We start from the raw sequence: 27,985 nt of genomic DNA on the forward strand, positions 1-27,985 counted from the left end.
AGAGATTACACAATTATTTCATAGAAGCCAATTAGGATAATTTGCTGGGCTTAGTATACAGGTCAGTCTCTGCTGGCAGATGTTTATCTTCGCTGTAAGCGTGGGCTGAACAGCTGTTTACATATGTATCAGCACCGGCCGGGCAGAGCTTATCCTAGATAGGCGTAAGCAGGGTGTTTGGTGTTGTTTCTTTTTGAAGCTGGTGAAATGGGGAAAGTTGTTTCTCAGTTTAAATTAAAATTTTACACACCACACAGTGCTACAAGCTGCGGCGATGAGATTATGAGTGATGTTGATGCAGTTTGACAAGGCAAAGACCTTGCTCTTAAAGCTGAAGTAGGTAGAATTGGAGCATGTAAAGGGAAAAGCAATGTGAACTCGGAAAAAAAAGTTTGGAAATTTGTGTTTGGTGGATTATTTCTCTGTTGTTACAATGCTAACTGGCATTGTATTTTACATCGTTGGAAAGCCTGTTTATTTACCTTCACATGATGTCCAACTTGTGTCTCATGCATTTGTGGGATGAGCAGCACAGCTGATTATGTGGGTAGCGCCCAAGAAACATTTGCCAAAATGCTATGCCAATGGTAAACAGTGTATTCTCCTGTTGGTGTTGACTCTTGTTTTGAGTTGTTTGGTGGATTGGATGATTGAACTCTCTATCAGTAACAAGGAACAAACAAGACATATTGGCAATTTTACACTTTATCCATTTAATACACCGTCAGAAGCTTCAGTAGCGGTGGAAGATCCATACGCAGCCACAACAGCCTGGCACCTCCTCCTCATGCTGGTCACCAACCTGGTCACATGTTGCTGTGGGATGGCGTTCCATTCCTCAACCAGGATTCGTTGCAGGTCAGCCAGCGTGGTTGTGTGTTCCCTCAATGATGTCACTGGCAAAACAAGGCTTGTCATCATTGAAGGCCATCTCAATGCAGTGAGATATCGGGATGAGATTCTGCAGCCAGTGGCGATCCCATATCTCTACAATCTGGGACCTAACTTCATCCTCCAAGATGACAACACTCGCCCCCACAGAGCCAGGGTTATCACAGACTACCTCCACAATGTGGGAGTAGAGAGAACGGAACGGCCAGGTTGGTGACCAGCATGAGGAGGAGGTGCCAGGCTGACTACTGAGGCTCCTGACATATTGTATTAAATGAATAAAGTGTAAAATAGCCAATATGTCTTGTTTGTTCCTTGTTACTGATAGAGAGTTCAATCATCCAATCCACCAAACAACTCAAAACAAGAGTCAACACCAACAGGAGAATGCCCTGTTTACCATTGGCATAGCATTTTGGCAAATGTTTCTTGGGCGCTACCCACATAATCAGCTGTGCTGCTCATCCCACAAATGCATGAGACACAAGTTGGACATCATGTGAAGGTAAATAAACAGGCTTTCCAACGATGTAAAATACAATGCCAGTTAGCATTGTAACAACAGAGAAATAATCCACCAAACACAAATTTCCAAACTTTTTTTTCTGAGTTTATTATGTAGCTTGCAGGTATCTGGTGCCAAAAAGCCTGCTAGATGTTTTAAAGCCTGAAAACAGAGCCATGAGGAGGTGCAGAAGTCTAGTTATCTCTCAGAACACTTGAATTACAATATGCTGAAAGGTTATTATGTTATTTTTGCCCAAAGATGCCAAACAATATTCTGCCTACTGCAGGTTTAAGACACTTCTTTATGAGCTGCTGATTTACAATATGGGGTTTCTACATTTTTAACTCAGAATATAAATGACCTAAGGTGGATTATGCTGGTAGCAATGGAAAAGAGGTACAGGAACTGTATTAATATTTAATGTTATTACGGCCGGGGTTGTAGTGAAAATGTCGTTCTGATAGTTCCCTTTTCCATGGTATATTGCTTTTACCACAACTCTTCACGTACTTCCCCTTTTTCAGTGACTGTAGAGCGAGGACATTTTGTTCTGTGGTTGCTGTGGAATCAGATAGAGATGTGTGAATTCTGTGTTGAGGAAGGACATATACAGGCAGGGTACATAGGGATGGGGGCTTGGAGGGGGGCAAGAGGCAATTGGCACAGCACAGCTGTTTTCTACAGTATGTCCACTGTTCTGTCAGCCATTTGCAACACACACATACACCTTCCACAGTGCTAGTTACCACGGTGATGGAAGGTACACTCAAATAAAAAGTGAGGAGAGGACAAAAACGGTGCCCTTTAACATTTAAGCTTGCACAACAATGTGCACATGCAGTTTTTTGATGTTCTGTCACGTCTTTCTTATTGTTTGTGATTTGATCAACTTGAAATGTCACCGTAAACATTACCTTTTCATCAGTCATACCAAGCATTTGCTTTTTTTAATCTTTCAGTTTTGTAAGCTATAATCATTCCATCATCTGACATCATCTCTGTTCAGCCTCAGACTAACCCCTTACTTCCACTTATCTCCTCCTTATAGAATATAAATATGTTATTACTCGGCTCATAATCCAAACCGCTGCATTGTGCAGCAGTATTTATCTGTGTGCACAACTTCCCCAGCTGCTTGGAAGAGATAGTAGTAGCTTCACAGATCAACCTGGGATCAAGTCAGGTTCCGAAATTGAAACGGCTGCTTAAGAAGGCAAAACCAATGTGTAAGCTGCCATCAAAGCACATCAAAAAACACATGGTAAAATGGCAGGAAGTGGTAGGTAATTTGAGTTTTTTAAACACTCTGATATGAGATGGCAGATCTGTTATCCCAGCTCTAAATTAACAGGAAAACAGGGATGCATTGCTCAGACCTGGTGATAACCATGTGGGATTTTCCTCTAGAAATCAGTGGTCTCATGGTCTTGTGCTACCGTACCGCCTAGTGTAATGAGATGTTGGGACAAAAAGGCTCTTTGTGTCATCGGTATGCAATATCCTTCAGGCCTAATATTTGTGATGAAGTAAACTATTCTTGCTGTTGATGCAATATCCTTGTTTTCTATCCTAATATGCCCTTGGTTGTTTGTCAAGATGGTGAAATCATGTTCCTTTATTAGACCTCCGTGCTGTATCACATTCTGCTATCATCTTGACAAGCTGCCGGGACTGCTAAGCAGAGCAGTTGAACAATGCTCTTCCAAATATCAGCGCCGCGAAAAAGCAGCAAAACAGATTCTGACATTTCCTCGGCTTTTTCCTGTCACAGTGTTGACATTTACTCCTCTGACTGCCGCCCATAAATCTCTGCCCAGCGATCTTGTTATGTGTAACAACTGGATAAGAGAGCCACCAGACAGAAGGAGTCAGATTGGTCCCCGCCGAGGTTTTGATTAACTGTGCGCGCGAGGTCTTGAAGATGGTTGCGGGGGCTCGCGCTGGCGTGTAGGTCAGACTCATGGACACACAGCATGGTGCGGAGAGACGGAGGCAGTTGCCATGGAGACCGAAGTGGGCGAGTGTGCACTTCTGTTGTGCTGATATTTGGACGTCCTTCAGATGCGTCGTCTGATGAATGTGTTGGTTCCATGTTTGAAGGGTTTCCGCTACACATCCATTGAGGGGCTGGGAGCACCAGTCTGCTACCCCACCCTTTTACTACGCCTGCACCCATCCCCTCCTAGTCCTCCTGGGCAGTATCAAAGCTCGGAAGTATTCATTTATTAACAATCCTAAGGCTTTCAGATGAAATCAAATGGATTTTTAACGGATCTTTCTGTCTTCTCAAGGAAGGTAGTGTTGTGGAGGATAAAATAAGGATCAATGATGAATAATTTCCTCACTTATAAAAGGAGCTTGATGTTTTTTTCATCCAATAATGACCCATTTTAGTCTGTTTTGCCTCTCAGGAGTCCCTCCCAGTCTCTTTTTTTGGTCTCCCACACACACACAGAGTGGGAGAGACACATATTTCCCTGTGTGAACAGGCTTTGCGAGTGATCACCAGCGTTGGTGAGAGGCTTGCTCTCGTCCACATTATCTCACGCTCAAGTTTGTTCAACCATTGTTGACAGGATTTCCTCTGGTCTCCCCGTTTTCCCTTACTACCAGCACTTCTCTATTCAGTCGTCTTTTGCAGACTTTGCTCGCAAAAGCCCGGCTGTAAGATTGCCACCTCGTGCTTCCTCTTCCTTCTTCTGTCTGCATTCTACTACATTTAGACCTTGATGTCATTTCTTAGAAAAGCCTCTTTTTCCACTCAACTTAAAGACATCCCGTTTGAGGGTTCTGAAAGGAAGCAGGTGTAAATTAACCAGAAACTGACGTTATAGCATCTGCGAACATTTCACCTATGCTCGCTGTGGTTTATCATCACTGTGCTGACTGAGAGTAGATGAGGGGATGACACAAGACATTCCTGATGACTATACAGTACTCTGTGACACTCACTGTCCAAACACGCCCGCTCTGCTGTCCCAGCACCCAAACACAAGCGAGGCCCTTTGCTCTGTTGTTGTTGCACAAAGCCCGGCCTTTTGAAGCAGCCCAGTCATGCTACCGTGACGCCGGGATAGCTCATTCAGCCCGAGACACTGCAGGGCGAGGCAGAGCTCATCCATCGGCCACACTCCTGACGACCTCCCTCCCCCCCCCACCCCCACAGCACAGCATAGATACACTTCTGGTTGCCACTCAGTAGTTCCAGAGAACAGGAAATAGTAACAGGAAGTTTTCAGAAACATATGTCTAACAAATGCCAACAGATCACATGTTCATCTGTAGGTGGATCAGGTTAAAAATGTGTCTTTGTCACCAGCTGCACACCATGTTGTTCTCATCCCTGCACCACATCTGTGCAAATACTCATATTCACTGGATGTTAAGACAGCGAATGATGGATTTCGTCTCGCTTGCTCTGTACGTATATGGACATCTTAGCAATCTAGTCGCAATCCAGTGACTGCGCCGGTCGGAGGGAAAAAGGCACGTTACCTAACAGGAATGCTGAGGAGGTGCCATTAGCCGGCCGTTATACCACAACGGTTCCCAACCACAAGGGCGTCTGGTGAGAGCGCACATGTGTGTGTGTCCTCAGTGAATAACCATCATGGAATTTTTTTTCTTTGCTGGATGCGTCTTGGCTGACTCAGCAGTCTGATGTTTAATTTAAGCTTTAGTCATGCCCAGTATACAGCTGTTCACAGCCTGTGTTTTTCTTTTTTTGCGCCGCTTTAACGTCACACAGCACAGATAATAACCCTCGGTTAACTGTTTGGTTACAGACAAGCTGTCTTTTCGACATCTTCTTTCGAAGCCACTTCACCCATCAATGAGACTTAATGATCTACTTACTCACTTAGTCATGTTCACACAAGCCCTTAAACATGATGAGTTCAAGGTGAACATGTTTATTTTACTTCTATAGACTGAGGGTGATCGAGCTTTTTGTGTCGTTTTCAGTCGCTCAAGTGTTTGACCCTACATGGGACGGTTTGTATGTTCAGCGGTCTGAAAAGAGATTAATCAATCACAGAAAATGTTACACATTCACCCAACTATTCATTAAAGGAGTGGATCGTCTTTGCAGTTTCTCTCAAAGTTGTTTCTCCAGAGAGAGAAACTAGGACAGACATTGTTCTGAAGGCTGGATAATCATTCGTCTTCAGAGTCTCTCTGTCACTCTGTTTCCTTCTCTGTCTAGTACGATCTATTTCTTATCATCCAATCTGTCTGTATCTTACTGTCACTGTTTTATTGTTTCATTTGCAGCTGTACCTTAATCGATTGCACTATAAATCAATTTTAAGTTTATAGCCTGCATATTTACATTAGTTTTCATATCACAGGCAACGTATTTATGCAGGCAAGGCACACTTTAGTTATGTAACACATGTCATGTACACAGGGGAACATTCAATGTGGTTTACATGGAGGAAAAAAACTGTGACATTTTTTTTTTTTTTTGGCAGTTGCTTCAGATGAACTAAACATGTTTCACTATGGCAACAGCTAAAACAGGAAGTGACTTGTATCTGTAGGGTAGGAAGTGTGAATCTTTCTGGTGAAATCATGGTGGGTGCGAATTCAGTCGTCAGAAAACATATAGGCCTAACTGTAATCTGTGTGCGAAATCATAGCCAGCAGTCAGTGTGAAATTCTTAGTTATTTCTTTAATATGTTCCTTAAACTAAATGTGAACATGCTTTGTGTTTAACCAAAGACCATCAATCTCTCTGTTTTTCATGGCCCCTTGTGGAACCACTTGACCTTTTGCTCTTGTCAGTGGTTTGTTACCAAACCGGAGGTGAGGCTGAGGGAAGTCCAGGGTCTAGTCCTGACCTATTGTCTTGACCTATTTGGAGTACATGCCTTGTGTTCAGCATTGTTCAGCTATGAATTCCACTTTTTCCTTTGCCTGCATGTTTATTTCATTATTATCTGTGTGATGGGGATTATGTTTGCGGCTCTGATGGCAGTCTCAGTTCTGATGTATCCTGGTATTTTTAGCCATGTTAGTGATGCGGCAATAGGGATGGCAACAGTGGCGGACTCAGGCTGTCTGTGGCAGTGGGGCACAAGCTCACAGAAAGGTTTCTAGTATGTATAGGGCAGCCTTTATGGCACTGCATCATGTTTTTTTTCCATTTTAAGGTTACCCATTAGTGCATTTCGTCCTAGAGGGCACTTCACCACGTTTTCCCCACTGGAAGGGCACCCCAGAGGGCACTTCGTCACATTTTCTCCACTGGAAGGGCACCCTAGAGGGTACTTCGTCATGTTTTCTCCACTGGAAGGGCACCTTAGAGGGTACTTCATCACGTTTTCTCCACTGGAAGGGCACCTAGAGGGCACTTCATCACGTTTTCTCCACTGGAAGGGCACCTAGAGGGCACTTCATCACGTTTTCTCCACTGGAAGGGCACCCCAGAGGGCACTTCGTCACATTTTCTCCACTGGAAGGGCACCCTAGAGGGTACTTCATCATGTTTTCTCCACTGGAAGAGCACCCTAGACGGCACTTTGTTATATTTTCTCCACTGGAAGGGCACCCTGGAGGACATTTCGGCACATTTTCTCCACTGGAAGGGCGCCCTAGAGGGCACTTCATCACGTTCATTTTTTTTTTCACATACATTAATGGTTCCCAGATGATGTATCTTAATAACATTGATGATCCCCTGACTTTCCCTCTAGCGCCACCATGAGGTTGACATTTGTGTTTTTGAGTAAAATATCAACAACTGGATGCTGGATGGTTGCTATGAAATGTGGACATTCATGGTCCATTTTAGATTTGTCATTTTGAGCATGTAAGCATGTTGACATTTGCATTTAGTTTCCGGTTGAGAAGCATTGAAGTATATCTTCCATCTGTGTTCGTGTGATTTTTTGTTGTTTTACCCATTACCCCAATTGTCCCTGTTTGTCCCATCCTGATATAGGCTAAATGAGCTGGAAATGCTGTGATTTAAGTGCCATAAGCTGTTGAGTGTAATATTAACTGTGATCACCTGAAAGGCCAGGTCACATCTGTTTATTTAAGCGCTGTCCCCATGACTACCACATGCTGAGCCATCAGACAATCTGCATGGTTGGTTGGTAAGGAAGTCAGACTAGCAATCACATAATTATTACAGTTGTTTATTTGAGATATAACACACATCACATGCAAAAATCACAAGACATGTTGTCGTTGGGGAGATTCCAGAAACCCGAGATAACTCCATCTGCCACCAAGTGAAGTGAAATGTTAATCCCGGGTAAAGAGTGGAAGCAAGTTTCTCATAATGAAAGTGGAAAAGGAAGGAAGTTGAGATAGTGCAGATAGAATCAAGCTTGGTGCTATAAACCATTACCAAAAAGAAGTTTATTCAAGTGTGCTATTGGTATACTTCTTTTAAACTTAAAATAAGAGAGCATACTTTCAATTTACTTTTTATGTAAATATCAGAGATATACTTAACAAAAGTATTCATACGAATTACTGGCTCATATGACAAGTATACAGAAAAGTTTAAGTGTACTTGGCTCATACTCACAAGTATACAGAAAAGTCTAAGTATATTTAGATTATACTGACAAGTATACAGAAAAGTCTAAGTATATTTAGATTATACTGACAAGTATACAGAAAAGTCTAAGTATACTTAGATTATACTGACAAGTATACAGAAAAGTCTAAGTGTACTTGGCTCATACTCAAAAGTATACAGAAAAGTCTAAGTATACTTAGATTATACTGACAAGTATACATAAAAGTCTAAGTGTACTTGGCTCATACTGACAAGTATACAGAATAATCTAAGTGTACTTGGCTCATACTGACAAGTATACAGAAAAGTCTAAGTGTACTTGGCTCATACTGACAAGTATACAGAAAAGTCTAAGTGTACTTGGCTCATACTGACAAGTATACAGAATAATCTAAGTATACTTGGCTCATACTGACAAGTATACAGAAAAGTCTAAGTGTACTTGGCTCATACTGACAAGTATACAGAAAAGTCTAAGTGTACTTGGCTCATACTGACAAGTATACAGAAAAGTCTAAGTATACTTGGCTCATACTGACAAGTATACAGAAAAGTCTAAGTATACTTGGCTCATACTGACAAGTATACAGAAAAGTCTCAGTATACTTGGCTCATACTGACAAGCATACAGAAAAGTTTGAGTATACTTGGCTTATAGGACGAATTGTACTTAATGTTTTGATTGAGGTATACTTAAGAAAAGTATAACTAAGTATTCTTGCCTTATAGGCGTACATAAATGTATACTTGGCTTGTAGTTGTGCTTACTTTTTGATAGAGTAGCCTATTAAAGCATGAGGGGGCTCCTGAGCTAAAAGCGGAACAGATTTCCACAACCCTTGTTTTTGTCATTCCTATGTGTAGTAGACAGAGGTTTAGACTAGCCCTTTACCGGTGCTTACTTTTGCATCTTAAACATTTTCCCTCTGATTAGTTGATATATGTTGGCCAGGCATGTTCAATGAGATCAAGGTAGAGGTAAAAACAGATGTTAGACAGAGAAATGTGTGAGTTTCCTATGAATGTTTTGGATCTATAAAAGCTCAGAGGATGAGGTGTGTCTCTGTGAAATGGATGTGACCTCTTTCAATTGGAAGCACAGAATCACACTGAGACATACAGCAAGAGAGAGAAAGACAGAGAGCGCGAGGTAGAGAGAGAGACAAGAAAATCGGATGAATTGGAAATGGAGTGAGGACTGAACAAAAGACCAGATGGGCTCTCAGAAACTGTTGCTGTCAGGAACATGAAAAGAGGAAGAAGAGGGCGGGAGACGGGGAGAGGGCAGGGAAGGAGGGAGACGAGGATAAGCAGCCAGACAGAGGGAGAGATCACCTTCTCCTTAAACCATTAATAAATGTAGAGGCAGAGGAAGAAGGGGAGAGAGAAAGAGCAAGAGAGAGGAAAAGGGAGGCTGTGCGAGGCGAGGCGGGGCAGGAGGGGAGGTGGGGCAAGTGTGGGAGAGGCAGAAGGGTGTGTGCTCACATGAACCACTCTTGCCCTTCTGCGTGTGTGTTGCCACTAGTCTGTGTCTGTCGGGCAGAGAAAAGAAAAGTTGGGGCAAAGTCTGAGTCAGCTTCCAGCTCAGCTACCAGACACTCACAGCAACTCCCTCCACAGTGACAGGTTTCTTCTCTCTCTCTTTTTTTTCTCTCACTCATTTACTCTCTCTTTCACACACACACACACACACACACACACACACCACCCGTCACTCCTGGCAGAGGAAAGACAAGGACCACAGGAGAACTGTTACACACCTTTACTCCCCAGCTACTCACCCAGCCATCGCCAGACGCTTTTGCCCAGGATGTGGACGCTTGTCTTGGGGGTCACCTTTGGATTACTGGCCTCCTCCAGGTCGGAGCAACTTAAAGGTGAGGGGGCTGTGCCTTCGCCCAGCAGATGGCTTTTTGTTTGAGGAATTTTTTTAATTGATTTTTTTTACCTTATTCTGCCTAAATTGTGTGCCTGGCTGACTGGTTTGCCATCACTCCTTTGTTTCCAGATTTTAGGACCAGACTGTATCCTTGTTTTTTTTTTTTTTTTTCCTCTTCTTGAGCCTTGTTGAGAATTTGAGTGAGCGTTCATGCAAAGAGAAGACAGTGAAAGAAAGAAGGATGTGCTCTGCTGCTGCTGCTGCTTCTGCTTGTAGAATGGATGAGTGGATGCCGGCAAGAGAGCGCGTGCTACACCAGCACAGACAGGCTTACGTCTGGCAGTCTCAGACTCCTGACAGACACAAAGGAGACAGGCGCTCTTGCTCACTCTCTCGTCTCACACACATTCACACGCCGGGAAGTGAACCTTATTTATCAGAGTTTTGGGTGATCAGTGTAGCTTTCACAAGCAGTCCTTTTCAGGTAGAAATAGAGAGGTCTTTTTTTTCCCTTCTTTTGCTGTGCTGATACAGCTGGAGTCTGTGCCGCCACGCTTATTCTCTGACACAAAGGATGTTCAGCAATCGCTCTAGCTTCCCCCCACCCCCCTAAATGTCTCCCTTGTTTCTCTTTGTCTCGCTCTCTCACATGTGCTTTTCTGTGTAAGGTTTTGATTGGATTTGTGGCTCGGAGCGATATATATCTCTGGAGGTGAAGTTGAATCAAACAGGTCTAGGGTTCGTCTGGCTTGCTCCCTGAGGAGGTAGTGGTGGTGGGGTTGTTCACAAAGACTCCCTCTGGCACTGTGCCAAAGAACGATCAGCATCAGGCTGTAAATTTGACCGGTATTTAAAGGCAAATACGAGACTGCCTAAACGGGTTGTATGTGCACTGTATGTGAGAAGAGGAAAACAGGGAATGGAGCCACTTCCACACCCCCCTGTGCTTCAACATGTGTTTGCGCCCTTAAGGCATCTTGTGTGCTGAGGAGTTTTTGTGTATGCATCTCTGTGTTTGAGTAGTGAGAGTAATTGGTGTCTGGCTAGAAGTGTCCTGCGGTGGTTTAGATCTCATCCTGGTCCAGACGTTGTCTTTGAACCTTAAACCCATGGCTGTGTTTCACCTGAAGCACATCATTAAGAGCACGACTCATCGTCTTGTGGCTGGCCAGTTAACCAAGATGAGATTTGAGGAGAGTTTTTTACGATACTTACTGTATGCCAACCAATCGCATTTATATGAGCATGTTGTCAGGAAAAAAAGCGAATTTTACTGGTTTAACTGGTATCTGTACGACAGTATAGTGACTGAAAATGACCTAAAGATATTCAAATTACTTCCCCCCACACAGTAGTTAATTAAATTGATTTAATCCATTTAAATTCATCCGTAACGTTATGACCTCTGCAAGGCGTGTAATAAAAACCCAATTTAGGATGGTACAAATTTATTACTGCACTTCAGTAATTCAGTTGATCATAAGACTTTAAAGAGTTATTCGTGATGATCTTCCAAATTTTATAACGTGTCAGTTTTTGTGTCTTTAACACCAAGTAAGAGTTTCATCAGTGATGATGATTATCACAAAGACAACATGCACAGAGATTTCAACACCTCCTAAACAACTGATATGCGAGCTGCTCTTGTATCTTTTGAGTTTCCTATTTAGATAACAAGTGCAGAATGTCCACTCACTGTGATAACAGACTGACCGTAATTCTGAGTCCTGCTTCCTCTATGCAGAGGATTAGCATCTCTCTCTCTCTCACACACACACAAACAAACAAACTCAAATACATGCACTTGAGCTAACCCGACCGCTGGACTTCCTGCAAATGCATTCGTATTTGCCTCCTTGGCGTAGCGTTGCTTCATGCACCCGTGTCAGGTTTCAAGGTGAGAGGTGGTCATGGGGCCCCCGTGGACCCGGGACTGGGCCCTGACAAAGAGGGCTTGTGCCTGTACAGGTCTGAGTACCATCCACTGCCTGCCACCTGAGACTCTCAGACACGTGTTTGCCTTCTTCTTCCAATGTACCCTCCTCTGCAAATCAACCACCCTGAAGCCGAATGGCCCTGCACCAATATCTTATGTAACTCCTCTTCTTTACCCAGTGCATTTGACACTGATTGAACTGCTCTTAAAAAATGGTGCGGGGGTCCTCATATTCCAGGTTTCGTTTGTCTCTTTGTGTGCTGTTAAACCTTCTAATTGCTTTTTAAAACCTTTATGTGAGTTTCACCCTCATATACCCACACTCTCCCCCTGACCTGTCTGCTTTCCCTCCTTATAGTCTACACTAAAGTCTTTGTATCCATGGGAAAACTGCTCAGAAAGAGCTCTGCAATGTACACACATCGCATACACAGTGATTTCCAGACTCACTGTATCATCGGGCATAGCAGCAGATACTGGATCAATAGGCTATAGGCTACTTTGATTTTGAGCACACAATGCATGTTGGGACAAAAAAGGAAGAGGTTCCTTATTCCATACAAGGCTTATTGAAGGAGGCTGGGACACCGTCGGACACGGGTCTTGGGGTATGACACATGCACAGTGTAACCGATGCGGTCGTGCGTTGCGATTGGCTCAATTTCGGCGAGTGCAGACCAGATTTTACCGTGCATGTGTTGTACCCCCAAAGATATGACGAGTTGATAAAGCGTGCCCCAGCCTCTTTCAATAGGCCTTGATTCCATAGAGAGGCTGAGTCCCGCCCCTTCCGGTGAACCACCACGGGACCTTATGTCGGGAAAATAAAATGAATGGTAGTCAACGGCGAGAGACAAATATCTTTTTGATCCCGTTTGAATTGCTGCATAAATTACACATAGATATTTGTAACACCGCCACCCCATATAAAGGGCAGATGAGGTGGTTTGGCACGGGAACATTTTAAAACGGGCTGCTGAAGAACCAGGTTGATAAGCAGGAGTAGTGCAAATAAGTGGCATTTATTAAAAAAAGGTTTACTGAAACAAAGGGCAAAAACGAAACCCGGGGAATTTAATGAAACTACATTTACACTGAATCAAAAGAACACCATACAAATGAGAGCTGCAGCCTCACAGCATACAAGCTGCCAACACCTCCCCCCCACCCCCCCTCTTACTCCAGTGAATGGGACATATCTCCTCAGCCTAACTGGAACCTACCACCTGACCAGGTAAGTATAGGATGAGCAAAACCGAGCAAGCATCCAAATTGACACAGAATAATGAACAGACCATTAATACAAGATCTCTAAGTTACTGCAAAAAAAAAACAACCTATGAACCCATAAAACAAACCAAACAAGCCTGTGTTATCCACACACACCACTTGACATTATATGAAATAAACTGAAACATTAGACTGAAATCAACAATTAAGCAGTCAATTTAAAACATCATTTTGTGAGTCATGGCAAGTCTCAGTTTGCTGTCAGTTTGTCGTAGTATCATTTAGTTTTGTGTATACTTCACCAATGCCAGCTAGCTAGATAACTGCTACAGTATGCTCCACGCACTAATGTAAAGTTATCTTACCTGATGTGCTTTTATCCAGCGACTCCTGGTCTTTTTATCAGCTGAAAAAAAGAGAAAGAACGAGCGAGACCTGTTGCTCGTGTGAGTACATCCCAGTACGAAACACACAGGCATCGTAGCTTCAGAGAGAGAGACATCACTTACACCACTTTTGAGTGTGTAGTCTTTCTAATTAGTCCTACATAAACTTGGAAAAATATCAGTAACAAGGAACAAACAAGACATATTGACAGTTTTACACTTTATTCATTTAATACACCATCAGGAGCCTCAGTAGCGGTGGAAGATCCATACACAGCCAGAACAGCCTGGCACCTCCACCTCATGCTGGTCACCAACCTGGTCACACGTTGCTGCGGGATGGCATTCCATTCCTCAACCAGGATTCGTTGCAGGTCAGCCAGCGTGGTTGTGTGTTCCCTTCAATGATGTCACTGGCAAAACAAGGCTTGGCATCATTGAAGGCCATCTCAATGCAGTGAGATATCGGGATGAGATTCTGCAGCCAGTGGTGATCCCATATCTCCACAATCTGGGACCTAACTTCATCCTCCAAGATGACAACGCTCGCCCCCACAGAGCTAGGGTTATCACAGAGCCAGGGTTATCACAGAGCCAGGGTTATCACAGAGCCAGGGTTATCACAGAGCCAGGGTTATCACAGAGCCAGGGTTATCATAGAGCCAGGGTTATCACAGACTACCTCCACAATGTGGGAGTAGAGAGAATGGAACGGCCTGCCAAGAGTCCAGACCTCAACCCAATTCAACACTTGTGGGATCAGCTTGGGCGTGCTGTACGTGTTAGAGTGACCAACACAACCACGCTGGCTGACCTGCAACGAATGTCTTGTTTGTTCCTTGTTACTGATAGAGTTCAATCATCCAATCCACCAAACAACTCAAAACAAGAGTCAATTCCAACAAGAGAATACACTGTTTACCATTGGCAGAGAATTTTGACAAGTTTTTCTTGGGCGCTACCCACATAATCAACTGTGCTGCTCATCCCACAAATGCATGATCCTTACAAGTTGGACATCAATGTGAAGGTAAATAAACAGGCTTTCCAACGATGTAAAATGCAATGCCAATTAGCATTGTAACAACAGAGAAATAATCAACCAAACACAAATTTCCAAACTTTTTTTTCCCAGTTTATTTTTACAGTCTTATACTTCAACAGTTTTACAACAAACAGCCACTCTCTTGACTTGCAAAATTATCTTTTAAATTGACAAACATCATATGTGTGATTCATGATGCAATTCAAACGGGTTCAAAAAATATTGGTCTCTCGCCGTTAACTACTGTTTTCCGAAATAAGGTCCCATGGTGGTCCACCAAACAACACTGTTACTTTAGAGGAATAGTTTGACGTTTTGGGAAATAAATTAATTAACTTTCCTTCTGAGAATCCCCAAAACAATTTATTTAAAAAGAATCCATCATAGAAACATTGATTAAAACCCTTGCATGAAGAATAACAACAAACACAAAACAGATATTCATGAAAATATGTGCACAATAAGGTGGAAAACTGCTTTTCTGTTGGGTAAAATATCACAGCTTAACACATAAAAGTGCAAATAACAGCCATTAAAATACTTCTGCAGTGTCAGGAATGTCATGTCCACTAAACTAAAGGCTCCTTTATTTTCAAATGTGAATGTCTGAAAAGAATGTTGGAGGTCAAATTTCTTATCACAGATCATCTATTTGGATTCATTGAAACCCTCTTTTTAATTTACGGGACAGCTTTGAGGCTAACGTTTAAGTAAAAAAGAGGGAAAAAAAGTGCACATGTCTGTTCTATTTGAAAGAAAGCTGCTTTCAAAAGTGTATATAATGGGTGGAGGTGGAGGGAGACGGATGGTGAGAAAGGAAATGGCCCATTCGGAAAAAAAATCAGATAGCGAGAGTCCTTCTTGTGACCTTCAGGTAATGCTGTGAGTGTGTAGGTGTGTGTGTGTGCACATATTTGCACCATTTCTCATGTTTCACATGTCCCACTGGCCTGGTGGACCTTTGTTGTGACCAGTGGAGGGAAAAGACATGCCTGCTGACGGGGTAACTTCACTCAAGTGTGATAATGCAGGACACTGGAGCATTGTGGGAGTGCTGGTGACAAGGTCTCTCTCTCAAACCAGCTGATGAACTATGGCTAAAAGGATGTTACAGTAATAGTGCGACGTATAGTGTACAGTAGACGCTCTGTTCTAAGCATGGCGTTCCTGCACGATATTGTGACAAACTCTAGTGAGAGCATTTTCAGTAAACTTTATCTGAGAAAGACAAGCGGAACAAGAAAAATGCAGATCAGAAGATAATAAATAGGTTTTCTGATGGTGTTGTTTATCTTGACATCACGATACTGAGCATACGGGCCTCCCTCGCTGTGCTCCCGCTGTGTCGAGGCTTTACAAAGGTTATGACTCAAGAAATGATCAGCCATCGCTCAAGTGTGTGTGTGAGCATCTGTGATCTGCCTGTGTGTTTGCACACCTGCATGCAGGGGGGTAATTTGTACTTTATTGCTGGCGTAGAAAAGACAAACAGAGGGCAATGAGAGAAAACAAGAGAAAAGGAGATAGAGAGGGGGGAGAGAAAGTGAAGTGAGAGTGGAGAGTCGGGCTTGTCTATTACTTCTGGAGGTTTTGGCAAGACACTGCTATTCCCTTTCTCTTCGGTTCTGTACCCCCAGACTTTGCAGTATCCTTGGTTTCAACTCTATTAGGTGACAATGGAGCCTTTGGGAGAGGCAGTGTCTTGGCATCGCAGGCTTCTCAACTGTATAAAGACACCCATGACTATTCCCTCTGCATACTAATGTTTGCGCCTCAGATTCATGTCAGCCCTCTTTTCAGCTCCCTGATGGTAAGCTGTGCTCCCTTTGATCCCTCTGGGCAGGTTTGCAAGGCCAGGGCTGTTGTCTTCACCCCTTTACTTTCAGGGACACTGTCTGTGCCATGTGGCAGCATGTGTTGGGGTGCTTTCGGTTGAGTGTGTGTATGTGTGTGTGTGTGTGTAAGATAGAGAAGCAAACAACAACTGAAACTTGCCACTAACAGCAGAGAGCTCAACTTCCTGCAGCTAGCTCTGTTTACTCATAACAACCAGTGGAAAAATTAGTCGGGGGACTTTTTTTAAAAATCATATCTAGTCTTTTAGAAGTCAGCTTTCTCCACATTAAAGGGATAAAAATAGCCACAACATAACAAATAGCAAATTTCCTAAATGCTTAGGGTCTGAGGTATATCTTGCATCTCCAGTTGGGATATAATTATATGCAGTTGGGATAACTGCAACATGCATGACTTTTCATTAAGACAAAACTAATATATTGTCTTATGTCATCGCAATATTTTAGTTTATTTTCTTCTTCTTGCATTTACATGCCTCAATGCATCACGCTGGGCTAACAGACAAGGACTCAAAAGCAGGTATAAAAAAAAGGCAAGTTTAATAAATATTTTTACTTGCAAAATGGTTCAGTACACAGCTAATCAGTCCAAAACAGGCAAAGTTATCCAAAAGGCTGGGAAAAAATATAGTACAAACAGCAAAGGGTTTAGAGCACACAAGGAACAAAAGGCTGGAACGCTGAGAGGGAGAACAGACAAACTGGCAACAGATAAGGAGCAGCACGAGGACTAAATACACAAAGGGAGGAGGGGTAATCAGGACCAGGTGAAACTCATTGAGGCGGGGCAGGTAATCACAGAGGCGGGAAACACACAGGGGCAGGAAGTGAAGGATCTGAAACAAGTTTACCACAATAAAACAGGAAATACAAACAAAACTGGAAACAAAACATGACCTTAATCAGGAGACCAGGATGTAACACAATGCAGGCGTCAAATTTAGGATGCAGCCTGAGAAACTTGTGCAGTGCACCTCCCTCTGTGCTGAGGCTATAGCTGTCATTATGGAGTACTATAGTGCAGTGCCCGTTGAAAACATGCCTGTTCAGAACGGGTCCAATGCTTGGTCTGTGGTGTTGCTGCTTGTAGCAATACACCTGCCATGACATAGTTGCGTCACACACCCAAGTCGTGGCTACTCACCGGTCAAAAACACTGATGAAATACACTCTGGTTCACAGGGTAAAAACAAGTCGCAGATACTCGCAATCAGAAAGACTGGTGAAATACACTCTGGTTCACAGGGTAAAACAAGTCGCAGATACTCGCAATCAGAAAGACTGGTGAAATACACTCTGGGTCACAGGGTAAAAACAAGTCACAGATACTCGCAATCAGAAACACCAGTGAAATACACTGTACTTCACAGGAAAAAACACACCCAAATCATGGCTACTTATGTTCAGAAACACCAGTGAAATACACTTGAGTTCACAGGAAAAAAACACACCCAAATCACGGCTACCCATGGTCAGAAACACCAGTGAAATACACTTGAGTTCACAGGAAAAAAGACACACATGTCACGGCTACTCACGGTCAGAAACACCAGTGAAATACACTGTACTTCACAGGAAAAAACACACCCAAATCACGGCTACTCATGGTCAGAAACACCAGTGAAATACACTTGAGTTCACAGGAAAAAAGACACATATGTCACGGCTACTCACGGTCAGAAATACCGGTGAAATACACTCTAGTTTACGGGAAAAAACACATCCAATTTGCGGCTACTCACGGTCAGAAACACCAGTGAAATACACCTAGTGAAGGTAATTTCCAAATAGGCGTATTAGTCGCTTGCTTTGACATAACTACTGCGGTTAGAAAGTATAGCATGGATTTAATTAGCGGAGGTAATTTGCTGGCGGTAACGCTATTAGTGTTATAAGCTAGTATCAAGTCTGACATCGGTGAAATACACTCTGGTTTGATTCCGCTTCCAGTTGGCTATCCGCTCGTGTTGACTCGTGAAGAACAGTCCGGTTGTAACGTTTTATCCAGCATCCACGTAATGTAGATTTTAAGATTAGTGTAACTGCGGTAGATTAGCCGCGGTCTGCCCACTCCAGAAGTGAAGAAAAGTTTGGTTGTAACATTATCCAGCAACAGTGAACTGAGCCGTGGTCAGCCCGCTACAGACGACATGCTGGATTCAGTCTGCGGAGCCCTGAAGTGATGTGATTACTATGTGAGTGAGCACATACCGTACAATGTCATGCAATCCACAAACCACTGAGTTGACCTTGATGCACTCTCAGTAAAGCTTCACAAATGTAGTATGTATTAAGATAAGATATTTCTTTATTAGTCCCGCAGTGGGGAAATTTGCAGTGTAGGCTACAGCAGCAAAGGGGATAGTGCAAAAAACAAGAATCATCAGCTAACACAGTTTAAAAAGAGCTAAACAAAGTGTAACAAAATAGGAGCAGTATATACAGTATTGACAATAAACAGACTATTAAAAAATTGCACAAGTGGAAAATTATATTGCACAGTGAGAATGAAATTAAATTCCAACTGAAAGTATTGCACAGTATGAATTACACCTGAGTAGTAATAATGATATGATGATATGATATGCTGATATGCACAGTCAGTGTACAGTAAAGTGCAGTTATTGTCAGTATTTCGTGTGTAAGTGGTCTACTGGGAGCAGTGCTGGTTGTGGAGTCTGACAGCTGCAGGAAGGAAGGACCTGCGATAGCGCTCCTTCACACACTATTGCAGGACCATTGTGTAAAATTACAATATATTTTACAGGAATTGTTCTTAATTGGCCTTTTGCTAAGTAGTTGTAATATTGTGAGGGAGCAGGTTTTACACTTACATTTCAATTAGTGGAAGTTGTTAACTAAAATAAGTTGGCATTCAAATCCAAAAACTGTGTAGCAGGTGTGACTTGTAGGTTTTTCTGTTTGCCAGGCACCCAGAGACGAAGCTGTATATGTTATCTCTGCTGTTTTCATGTACAAATCTGGTGTTGTTGCTGGGTGACGCATTAGACATCTTTCACATCCCGTGCAGCTGTCACCATGGTAGCACTTGATAAACAAACACCAAACAGATGATGTTGGTTTCCTCTGTGCATGAACGGTACGGATTCTGATAAATTTGATAAATGACATCTGGTGTTTGTGGTAAAGGACCCTACTTATGCAAATTATTCTAGAGTTTTAACAGTATGGGATATGATACCCACAGGCAATGTGCAATATACTGCTCTGACTCTTGTATTTTGTGAGTATTGAGATTCTGCACAAAATATTGTCACCTCTGTTTTCAGCACTTTAGTCCCTGACTATCTGTTAAGCTTCCGCAGAACGAACTCATCAGTTTCCTGATCAAATTTTCAGGGTTGATAATACATTTTATGACTTCTTCTATTTCCCATAAAATCTTATGTTATTGCACATAATGGAGATTAGATGCTTTTCAAAATAGTCTTCAGTAGACTTCCACTGAAATTCGTATGCATTTTTTCTATGTGGGAGGGAGAACCATGCAAAGATCACTATATGGAGACAAAGTCACCAGTAAATATTCAGCGCAAGACTCGTGTTCTGAATCTCTGAAATCTATGTCTTGCCTATTCCAACCATTACATTCATTTTGCAATGGGCATATGGCTACTTGAAAGTGATCTACGTGTTTATACATACACATGCTGCCTGTTCATCCGCTCATTTGCTATAGACCTAGTTTGCATTTTTTGTTTTCACTTCAACGAGGCAAAGTCATTTCCCTGAGGTTTCTCCTTTGGTCAAGCAAACTTAAGCAAATATGCTGAGCGTCGCACGAGAGACACGCTGTGCATCACAGTTTGGTTTGGGCTAAACCATTTGAGAAAGAGGTCGGTTAGTGTGGTGGAAAGTGTAGTGAAACTTTTTCTTGTGATGGCATGATTGAGTATTTATTTGAGGCATCTAAAGCATACAGCATAGTGTAGCCCATGTGTGTGCATACCTTTGTATATCCTTCCTTGTCTCTAAGGGTTATGTAGACAATTCTTTGCTCACTGTTTTGAACAAAAAAAGACTTAGTCGGACCTGAATGGCTAAACGCTATAGATGAGTCTACTCCCTGTCTCAAGATGTTCCTCTCCCAGAGATCTCATCTGAACAAACCAGTCGTCTCGTGACTCAACCCCTGAATGATGACGCAAAAGACACTGCACATGTATAGATCAAGATGTTATTTTAAGCATTCATGCACACCATCACAGTGTCTTATAGAAATCAGTAACCGAAGCTTCTGAATGGAAATTATGGTAGTTGAATTGAGTGAATAGCTGGGTTTTCTCTGCCAGGAAATCATTAATCGAGAACAACAGCATCTGGATCTGTCTTAAACCTAATGTGTCATTCAGTTATTAGATTTGTTCTTGACTGACTAGAACAATTTCTCATCTCATCCAAAAATATTGTATGCCCTCCGTAGCCATAGTCTTCTAAAAATCAATATGTCAGACTGTGGCTGGGTAGAAATTATTTAGATTTAACATTTCAAGTGCTGCAGTGAAAAAGAACATAAGTGATGACCCCACCCCCATTATACTGTGTCTAAATGGTGATGAATCCTATACCCATATTTTTTCCTTCTATTTCCCAACAGTGAGTTCGCGCACCTGCAGCTATGCCGGGGTATTTCTGGCTGAGGGAGCGACGCGTCACTCCCTGAACTTTGAAACGGCCGCAGAGGTGTGTGAGCAGCTGCAGAGCGTCTTGGCGAGTCCAGATCAAGTCCAGGAGGCCTATGATAAAAAGATGGAAACATGCAGGTGAAACCACAAGGCTTTGTTTCATAATTATTTGTATTAACCGTGATGAACAAGACTTTTTTATTTACTGAAGACACTCCTTTTTAAATACAATGTACATTTTTAAGCTGTAAAACATTAAAGAAATACAGAACATTCATGATGAAACATTTATGGACCAAAATTCTCAAGATCTTGCCATGAGTTGATCCCTCTCACGTCTTTCAACATTTCGCCTTCTGGATCTTCTTCAGTTCTAAAATGTCACAAATGATTTTATTCATAGTCAGACAGCACAATTAAATCCCACAGTTGAACTTCAACTTTAAATGCACTTGGTTTCCATTAAAGCACTTCATCCCAATATGTGAAACCAGAACAGAGGAAGAAGGTCTTCCAGTTTTACAATACGGTTACAACATGGTTGTCATGTGGTAGACATCACAGAGATTTCCAATGAAAGAAGTCATCTGTTTCTCAAGTTTTCTCTATTTCTCTATGTGAATCCGTTTTTTTGTATGATGTAATGTGTTTAGACCTGGCTACTTGGAGACAGATTGCATTCTGTATTAACAAATATGTCTTCTAATGATAATATTGTTACTGTGTCCATTCAGGAACGGCTGGATGAACAATGTGAGCACTGCCATCCTCAGACACTCACACCATGAGAACTGTGCACAGAACATGACTGGCTTCATCATACATTCATATGTGACTAAAGAGGAACCCAGTGACGTCTACTGCTATGATGTAACAGGTGACTATATCCACAGGGAAAAGTCAGTTACACTTATCAGAGCAGTCCAAAGCTGATACACAAATTACTCAAGTGTCATGTAAATTTACAGTCTGCATCGCATAAACCTGTTGTTGTTTGACCCTCCATTTTTATAACGTCTACTTCCTGTTCCCCCATGTACAAGCTGGGCCTGACAAGAACTGTACGAAAAAATTTGAAGATAAAGAATACTTACCCTCAGATGAACCAGGTTAGTACGAGTCCAGTATCCAGTAAAAAAAAAAGAAAAAAAGCTTTTTAAAATCAGTGTAATTTTGTATCTATCATTAGATCAACTGAAATATTGTATAGAATGTCAACATTCAACGATCACAGCATGCAGAATTTCCAGGTTATGAAATTCATATTCGGCATTGGTCATGGAACTGACCAGAAACAAATTTAGAAATTCAAACTCCTATTGCAAGATCACGCACAAACCCTCCGCATACAGTAAGTATTTGAATAGGCAAAGAAAATGAAACCTCTTAGACAACACCTCGGTCGAGTTACCAAATGATCTCATCTCTATAGTCAACGCCAACGTCCTCTCAGCTCCTGGCAATGTTACCTGAGGTGGGCCATACAGTTAATCATCTCTGGCTCACCGACAAGACAGCTTGGTGAGGTTACCTTGAACGACCGCCTTGAATGCCAATGAGTCCTCAGATTACCCAACACCAGGTTACCTTTCTTTTGAAAACTGCAGGGCCGGTTTAAGGCATAAACCATATAGGCGGTCGCCTAGGGCGCCACCTTCAGGGGGGCATAGTCGCCCTCAAAAAAAAGAAAGAAGATATTATTTTTAAAAAATGATGGTGGGCGCCCTTCATTTTCTGCATTGAAGTAACAAATGATTAAATAAAGAAAGAAAGAAAGAAATACACTTTTGACCCCTGTAACTCTTCTCACACTTTTTCCATCTGTCTAGCCGCACTTCTTTGTTAGTGAAAAGTGTAAACCGAGTGAAACTGACTAAACACTTTAAGCCAATAATATCAGGGATCAGCTATAGCCTATAGTTATATATGAAAATAAAAATCTTAATTTTTATTATCCAAGTGCAAATTTCCGAATTTCACCCTTGGGCACCAAAATGGCTAAAGCCGGTCCTTGAAAACTGCAGTTTAGCAAGTTTAGCAATGGTAACACTTTACATTGCAGTAAACTGTGTGTTGTCCTACAGAGAAATCTTGGGATTACAGAATTGTGATTTATGAATCCATAATAGAAATAGCTCTGATGGATTTGACAATAATGATAGTAATACAGTGTGCTGAAACAAAAACGGTACAACAATGGCTTTCAAACCGAGTCCTGTTTTCACAAAAAGAAGGTGCCCTGTCAGTTAACACCAATTTTAAGAAGCACAACAACATCAAAACTATGATTTTTGTATGTTTAAAAAATCCAGATAGAAGTGAGCTGAATGGTATAAAGAGCATCAAGCAGGACATTACTCATTGTCTACTCTATACTTACATAGTGCCTGCAGCATGCCATTTCTTTAATGGCTCTCTCTGATTGTATTGTTGAGGAGACATTGTTCAATTATTTGTATGGTGGATATCTGAGCATAAGATTGCGAGAAACTCCACTCAAACATGCATGTTCATATGTTTTGTATTGTAATGTATTATTACAATATTAATGTTGGCATAATGACATTAATTGAAAAGTAAAATCCACTTTAAATCCCAGAGAGAATGTAAGCAGGCTTTACAACACTGTAAAATGATATCCAGATAGATACCACAATATTGCTAAGAAATGGTTAATGTTCTTACAAAACACATTAAAAGTTACACATGACTGTAACCATGCGTGACCCTCTATCTATTTGTCAATCAGCTGAACCCACACCAGAGCCTCACACCCCAACAGCAGCAGAGAACCAGGAGGAGACCACTCTGAAAACACAACCTGATGATGCCTCTGGTGGTGAGGGGGGTGACACCACGGTAACCCCTGAGGAGGATGAGACCGAAACGACCCCCCCAGCCACCACAAGTCTCACAACACTAGACGATCTAGATGCCACGAACGGCCCCACTGTAGAAGAGGACACCCTTGGAGGGAGCGACAGCAGCAGCGTGGCGTCCACTTTCACTCCTGCAGAGTTGGACCAGCCCACTGGATCTGGGATGATGCCAACCGGTCCTGAGGAGGAGACAGACTCCCCGGTGGCCCCTGTTGGAGAGCCGGAGAAAAGAGCACCTACCGCTGAAGATGACAATAATAAAGCGCCTCAAGGAGATGATCCCGGAACATCAAGTAAGAAAAACACAAGCAACACATAACTGCTACAAATCAAAGTTGTGTTCACTAAAGTATTCAGGATTTAGGTGAAATAACAACACCTGACAAGTAAAAAGCTCCTCTTTGGTGCTAACAATGTTACATTTTTTTGGAGACTGTATCAGAGAGAATGAGTGAGTGATTCAACTCTCTTGTAATGTTTGGATTGCATTTTACTTCTCCACCCTCTGTATTTACAAAATTGTAATCACAGAAAATGCAGATACTTGAGATTATTCATATGTAAAATGCATGGAAACGTGCTTAGAGAACAGCACATCCTGTCATCAGATGCAACAGGTTTCGGGAGGACTGGAGTAACTTTAGGAACACCTGACGCCCCCTTGTGTTAGGTTGAGCTGTGGAGTGGATTTACTACAAAACAGGCCTCAGTGAGTTTTCCTCTATGTTCCAAAGAGGAATTACAATCAGGCTCAGCGTATTCAACAAACACATCATATGCACAAAATTGAAGGCATAGATTATGTTTCAATTTGCTGAACATGTAGATTCAAATCAAATTCATGAATCAAATTAGATTTCCAGACAAATAACCGGACTAATTTTCGACAAACCATGTAAAGGGAAAAGCAACTTATTATGTAGCATCCAGTATCTGGTGCCACAAAGCCTGCAGCCTCACAAAGAGAGGAAAATGCATACACAATTTAAAGCAGCAGTGGGTAGAAATGGAGCAAATACGATTAAAAAAAAAAGGGATTTTTATAAAACGGTCACTATATCCTGACAGTAGTGCATGAGACAGGTAATCTGAAAAAAATCCTGTGCCTCTGTGTCCTCCGGTGCTCCTAATGGCATCTGCAAGATTTCACAGACCGGAGGAAAACAACCAATCAGAGCTGAGCTGGAGTCTGCCGTTTCTGAGCAGCTGTCAATCACACGCGAACTCCAATCAAATGGTCAAACTAGGCAGCGCTGATCAAATACGAATCAATATTCTGTTACTGTAATGCTTATTTCTCACCTCAGATGTTTTCAGAAACATCTTGTAGTGTACTGTTTAGCTGTAAAATGAGAACGTTTTATATTTGATCAGCGCTGCCTAGTTTGATCGGAGTTTGCTAGTGATTGACAGCTGTTTCCGTTGAATGAACAGCAAATACGAACGCTCTCTCTCTCTGAAATGACCTTTTTGATTTTTTTAAAGCCTGAAAACACAAATACATTTGAATATTTCATCCAGTTTTATGTTTTCAATTCGCTTACTTTTGAGAGATTAGGTACTTCTAAGTTGAATACGTCGGTTTATAACCTGTATCTGAAATTATTTAAATGTCTACCTTTTGTTGCATGCGCCTCCACAACAGCAACAACAACCTAATGGCAAGGGACGGGTCCTGCTAGGTCCAGTACATATACCTCCAACACCCTGAGGTCCATAGTGATTGCAGTCAAATAAGACCATGTTGGGAAAAGTGCACTCCTATGTCTTTCACTGTTTATTTCTTACTGACTCAGCCTTTATAGTGTTGACTCATGGCTTGTTATGTTTCTCTGCAGACTGGGTGTTGAGCATTGGACTGATTGTGGCAATTGCTGCTGTTCTTCTCGTGTGCGCAGCCGTTGCCAAAAGAAAGAGGTAAGACTTTGATTGCTATTTTTGTTTTAAATCTTACAACTAATAAAGCTGTCATGTAACATGTTTTGGGACATAAACATCACCCCGTTTGTCTTACTGAGCACAGTAATCAATAGTCAGCGTTTCCAATGTTCACATATTTTGCTGCAGACTGGGGGGATGGCAAAAAAACACACAAAAAAAAATCAATAATAAATAAATGTGTCTGATTGTGCTTTTGCAGCTGGTGCGGCAAAAAGCAAACCCTGAATATCACATCCAAAGACGGCGGCGAGGGAAACGGGGCTGCAGCATCAGCATCCAGCTCCCACGCCCAGGAGAGAGAGCAGGAAATGGTGACCCTCATGAACAAGGAGAAGATCCAGGAGAACGGCAACACCGAGGAGTTCACCGTCATCACGCTAGAGGAGTCGCCAGATAAAGAGCAGCTGGCGTGAGAGAGAGAGAGAGAGAGAAGACTGTAGAGGCAGACAGGAGAGAGAGTAGGTGAGGATAGGGAGGGATGGAGTGAGGAGATGGTTGGGAGATTGGATAGGTATAGGGGGGTTTGGGGGCTCCAAACACTGGTGGTAAATAACTGCTTTGGTGGCCAGCACTGGATCGGGGTGTATGTGTGTGTTATTTAGAAAGATTGAGGTACAAAGTATTGTACTGGGTCTGAAGCTGTTGCCTCTCAGTGGGATCAGGTCTTTCAAACCAACATGTGCAGCATTTTGTTTGTCTGGTATGCCAGGTTAGCTATAGGACCGAATGGCGGTCAAGGAGCGTCATGCACGGTGGGGTGTCATGCATTGATGCATAGCAGGGTGCGTGAGTGTGTTTTTGTGTCAGTTCTTTGTGTTTGTGAGCTTTGTTGACGACGGGGCTGGTTTTTAAAGGGAGGGGGTGGCGATGGGGCTAATTTGTGAAGAACATATCGATGACAAATTATTCTCTTTTTGTAGAATTGGTGGATCCTAAATTGTATGGCCTTTCAGCCAAAATGGGGAATAATAAATCAATGGGTTATTTTATTTGAGATACTGCAGATAGAAAAACTAATCATTTTGAGCACCCTTGATGTTTTTTCTGTTTCTTTGTTTTGGTCGCTTATTGTTGTAACCTTGTGTATATTTCAGACATTTACCTGTGGACTGGAGTTTGTTTCCATTTCCAAGACAACTGGGGATGTCACTACCTTAATTTATGCAGCGTTGATTCTCTTTTTCTTGGTCTCTGTATATAAAGTATATGTTTTTGAAATGCCTTAGCAATAGCTGCCCGTGTTTTTTTCTTGTTTTGTAGAAAAGGGCTTTGTATGCCTTTTTAAATAAAGGAATGTGTCATTTTTTTGACAGTTATTTAATTAGAAAAAAAACAGTACCTCCGAGGTAAACAATTGTGAATGGATTTTTGCAATAGTCAAAGTGGAGTGGATATTGTATGAATCAACTTGATGTATAGCATCCAAATCTGCTGCAATTGATGCACCATTGAAGTCAGTTACATACATTTCTATTGGGTTGGGAATATGATGATGAAATCCCTGATGTTATCCTGAGGATAATGATAAAAATGATGTATACATGCTATATACACAGTGTGTACATTGATTAATTAAGAAAAAAAAGAAAGAATTGGATAAATAAATAATTTTTTCAATGCAAAATTTAAGCTCAATCGTGACAAGTGAGTGACGGCGGCCTAGCTTTAGATGCTAAACTGCATGGCACATATGATAATGGGGGGCCCATGTGCTGTAAACACATAGCAATGTAACGGTTTCTTCATAAGAAAGGGGCTGTGACAACGTCGTCTGTGTGCTCCCGAGGGGGGAAGGGAGTGATGAATGAAGCTTGTGTGCTTGCCCAGGCCTCAATGTGCCAGTTTCTGTACATTTTTCATATGTAAACAAAATTGCTGCAGTTTTTTCTACTGACCTTCTCATTGGTGAAATATATCATACATTGTGTCATATCAATATTATTCCCAGTGTGATAGCTAATTCTTCCTGGCTTTCAGTATGAAAACGCTGAATTACAAACAGCGATTGCAAACAGATTTTTTTTTTGTTGTTTCCGTTTATTTCCTGCTTTTGCTCTCATGATTCGTTTTTGAGGAGAAGTAGCTAATGCACTAGTGTAGGCAGGTTTTATGACAATTAACAAAAAGATGTCGCTGAAACGATTTGTAAAGTCATGAATGAAAATAAATGTGTATAGAAAAGAGATGTGCAGGAATGTGGTGTGTTCACTCACTGATTACTTTGTATGTGTGAAGACAAAAGGGCAGCGAGT

General features: G+C 42.0%; 1 protein-coding gene and 1 long non-coding RNA gene across 2 annotated transcripts in view; one reads left to right on the top strand and one right to left on the bottom strand.

The window, feature by feature from the left end:
* The window catches only part of LOC119486577, a 341,860-nt gene that overhangs the window by 61,298 nt on the left and 252,577 nt on the right, over positions 1–27,985 (bottom strand). The gene's annotated exons all lie outside the window — the stretch shown is intronic.
* Positions 9,231–27,916, top strand: cd44b (CD44 molecule (Indian blood group) b). Its single transcript, XM_037766757.1, has 7 exons — positions 9,231–9,812; positions 20,886–21,051; positions 21,648–21,790; positions 21,957–22,022; positions 23,663–24,085; positions 25,631–25,709; positions 25,933–27,916. Exons 1-7 carry the CDS (start codon positions 9,746–9,748, stop codon positions 26,144–26,146), a joined length of 1,158 nt encoding a protein of 385 aa, XP_037622685.1. The 5' UTR covers positions 9,231–9,745; the 3' UTR covers positions 26,147–27,916.

Source organism: Sebastes umbrosus, chromosome 4 (genome assembly GCF_015220745.1).
Source record: "Sebastes umbrosus isolate fSebUmb1 chromosome 4, fSebUmb1.pri, whole genome shotgun sequence".
Classification (NCBI taxonomy): domain Eukaryota; kingdom Metazoa; phylum Chordata; class Actinopteri; order Perciformes; family Sebastidae; genus Sebastes; species Sebastes umbrosus.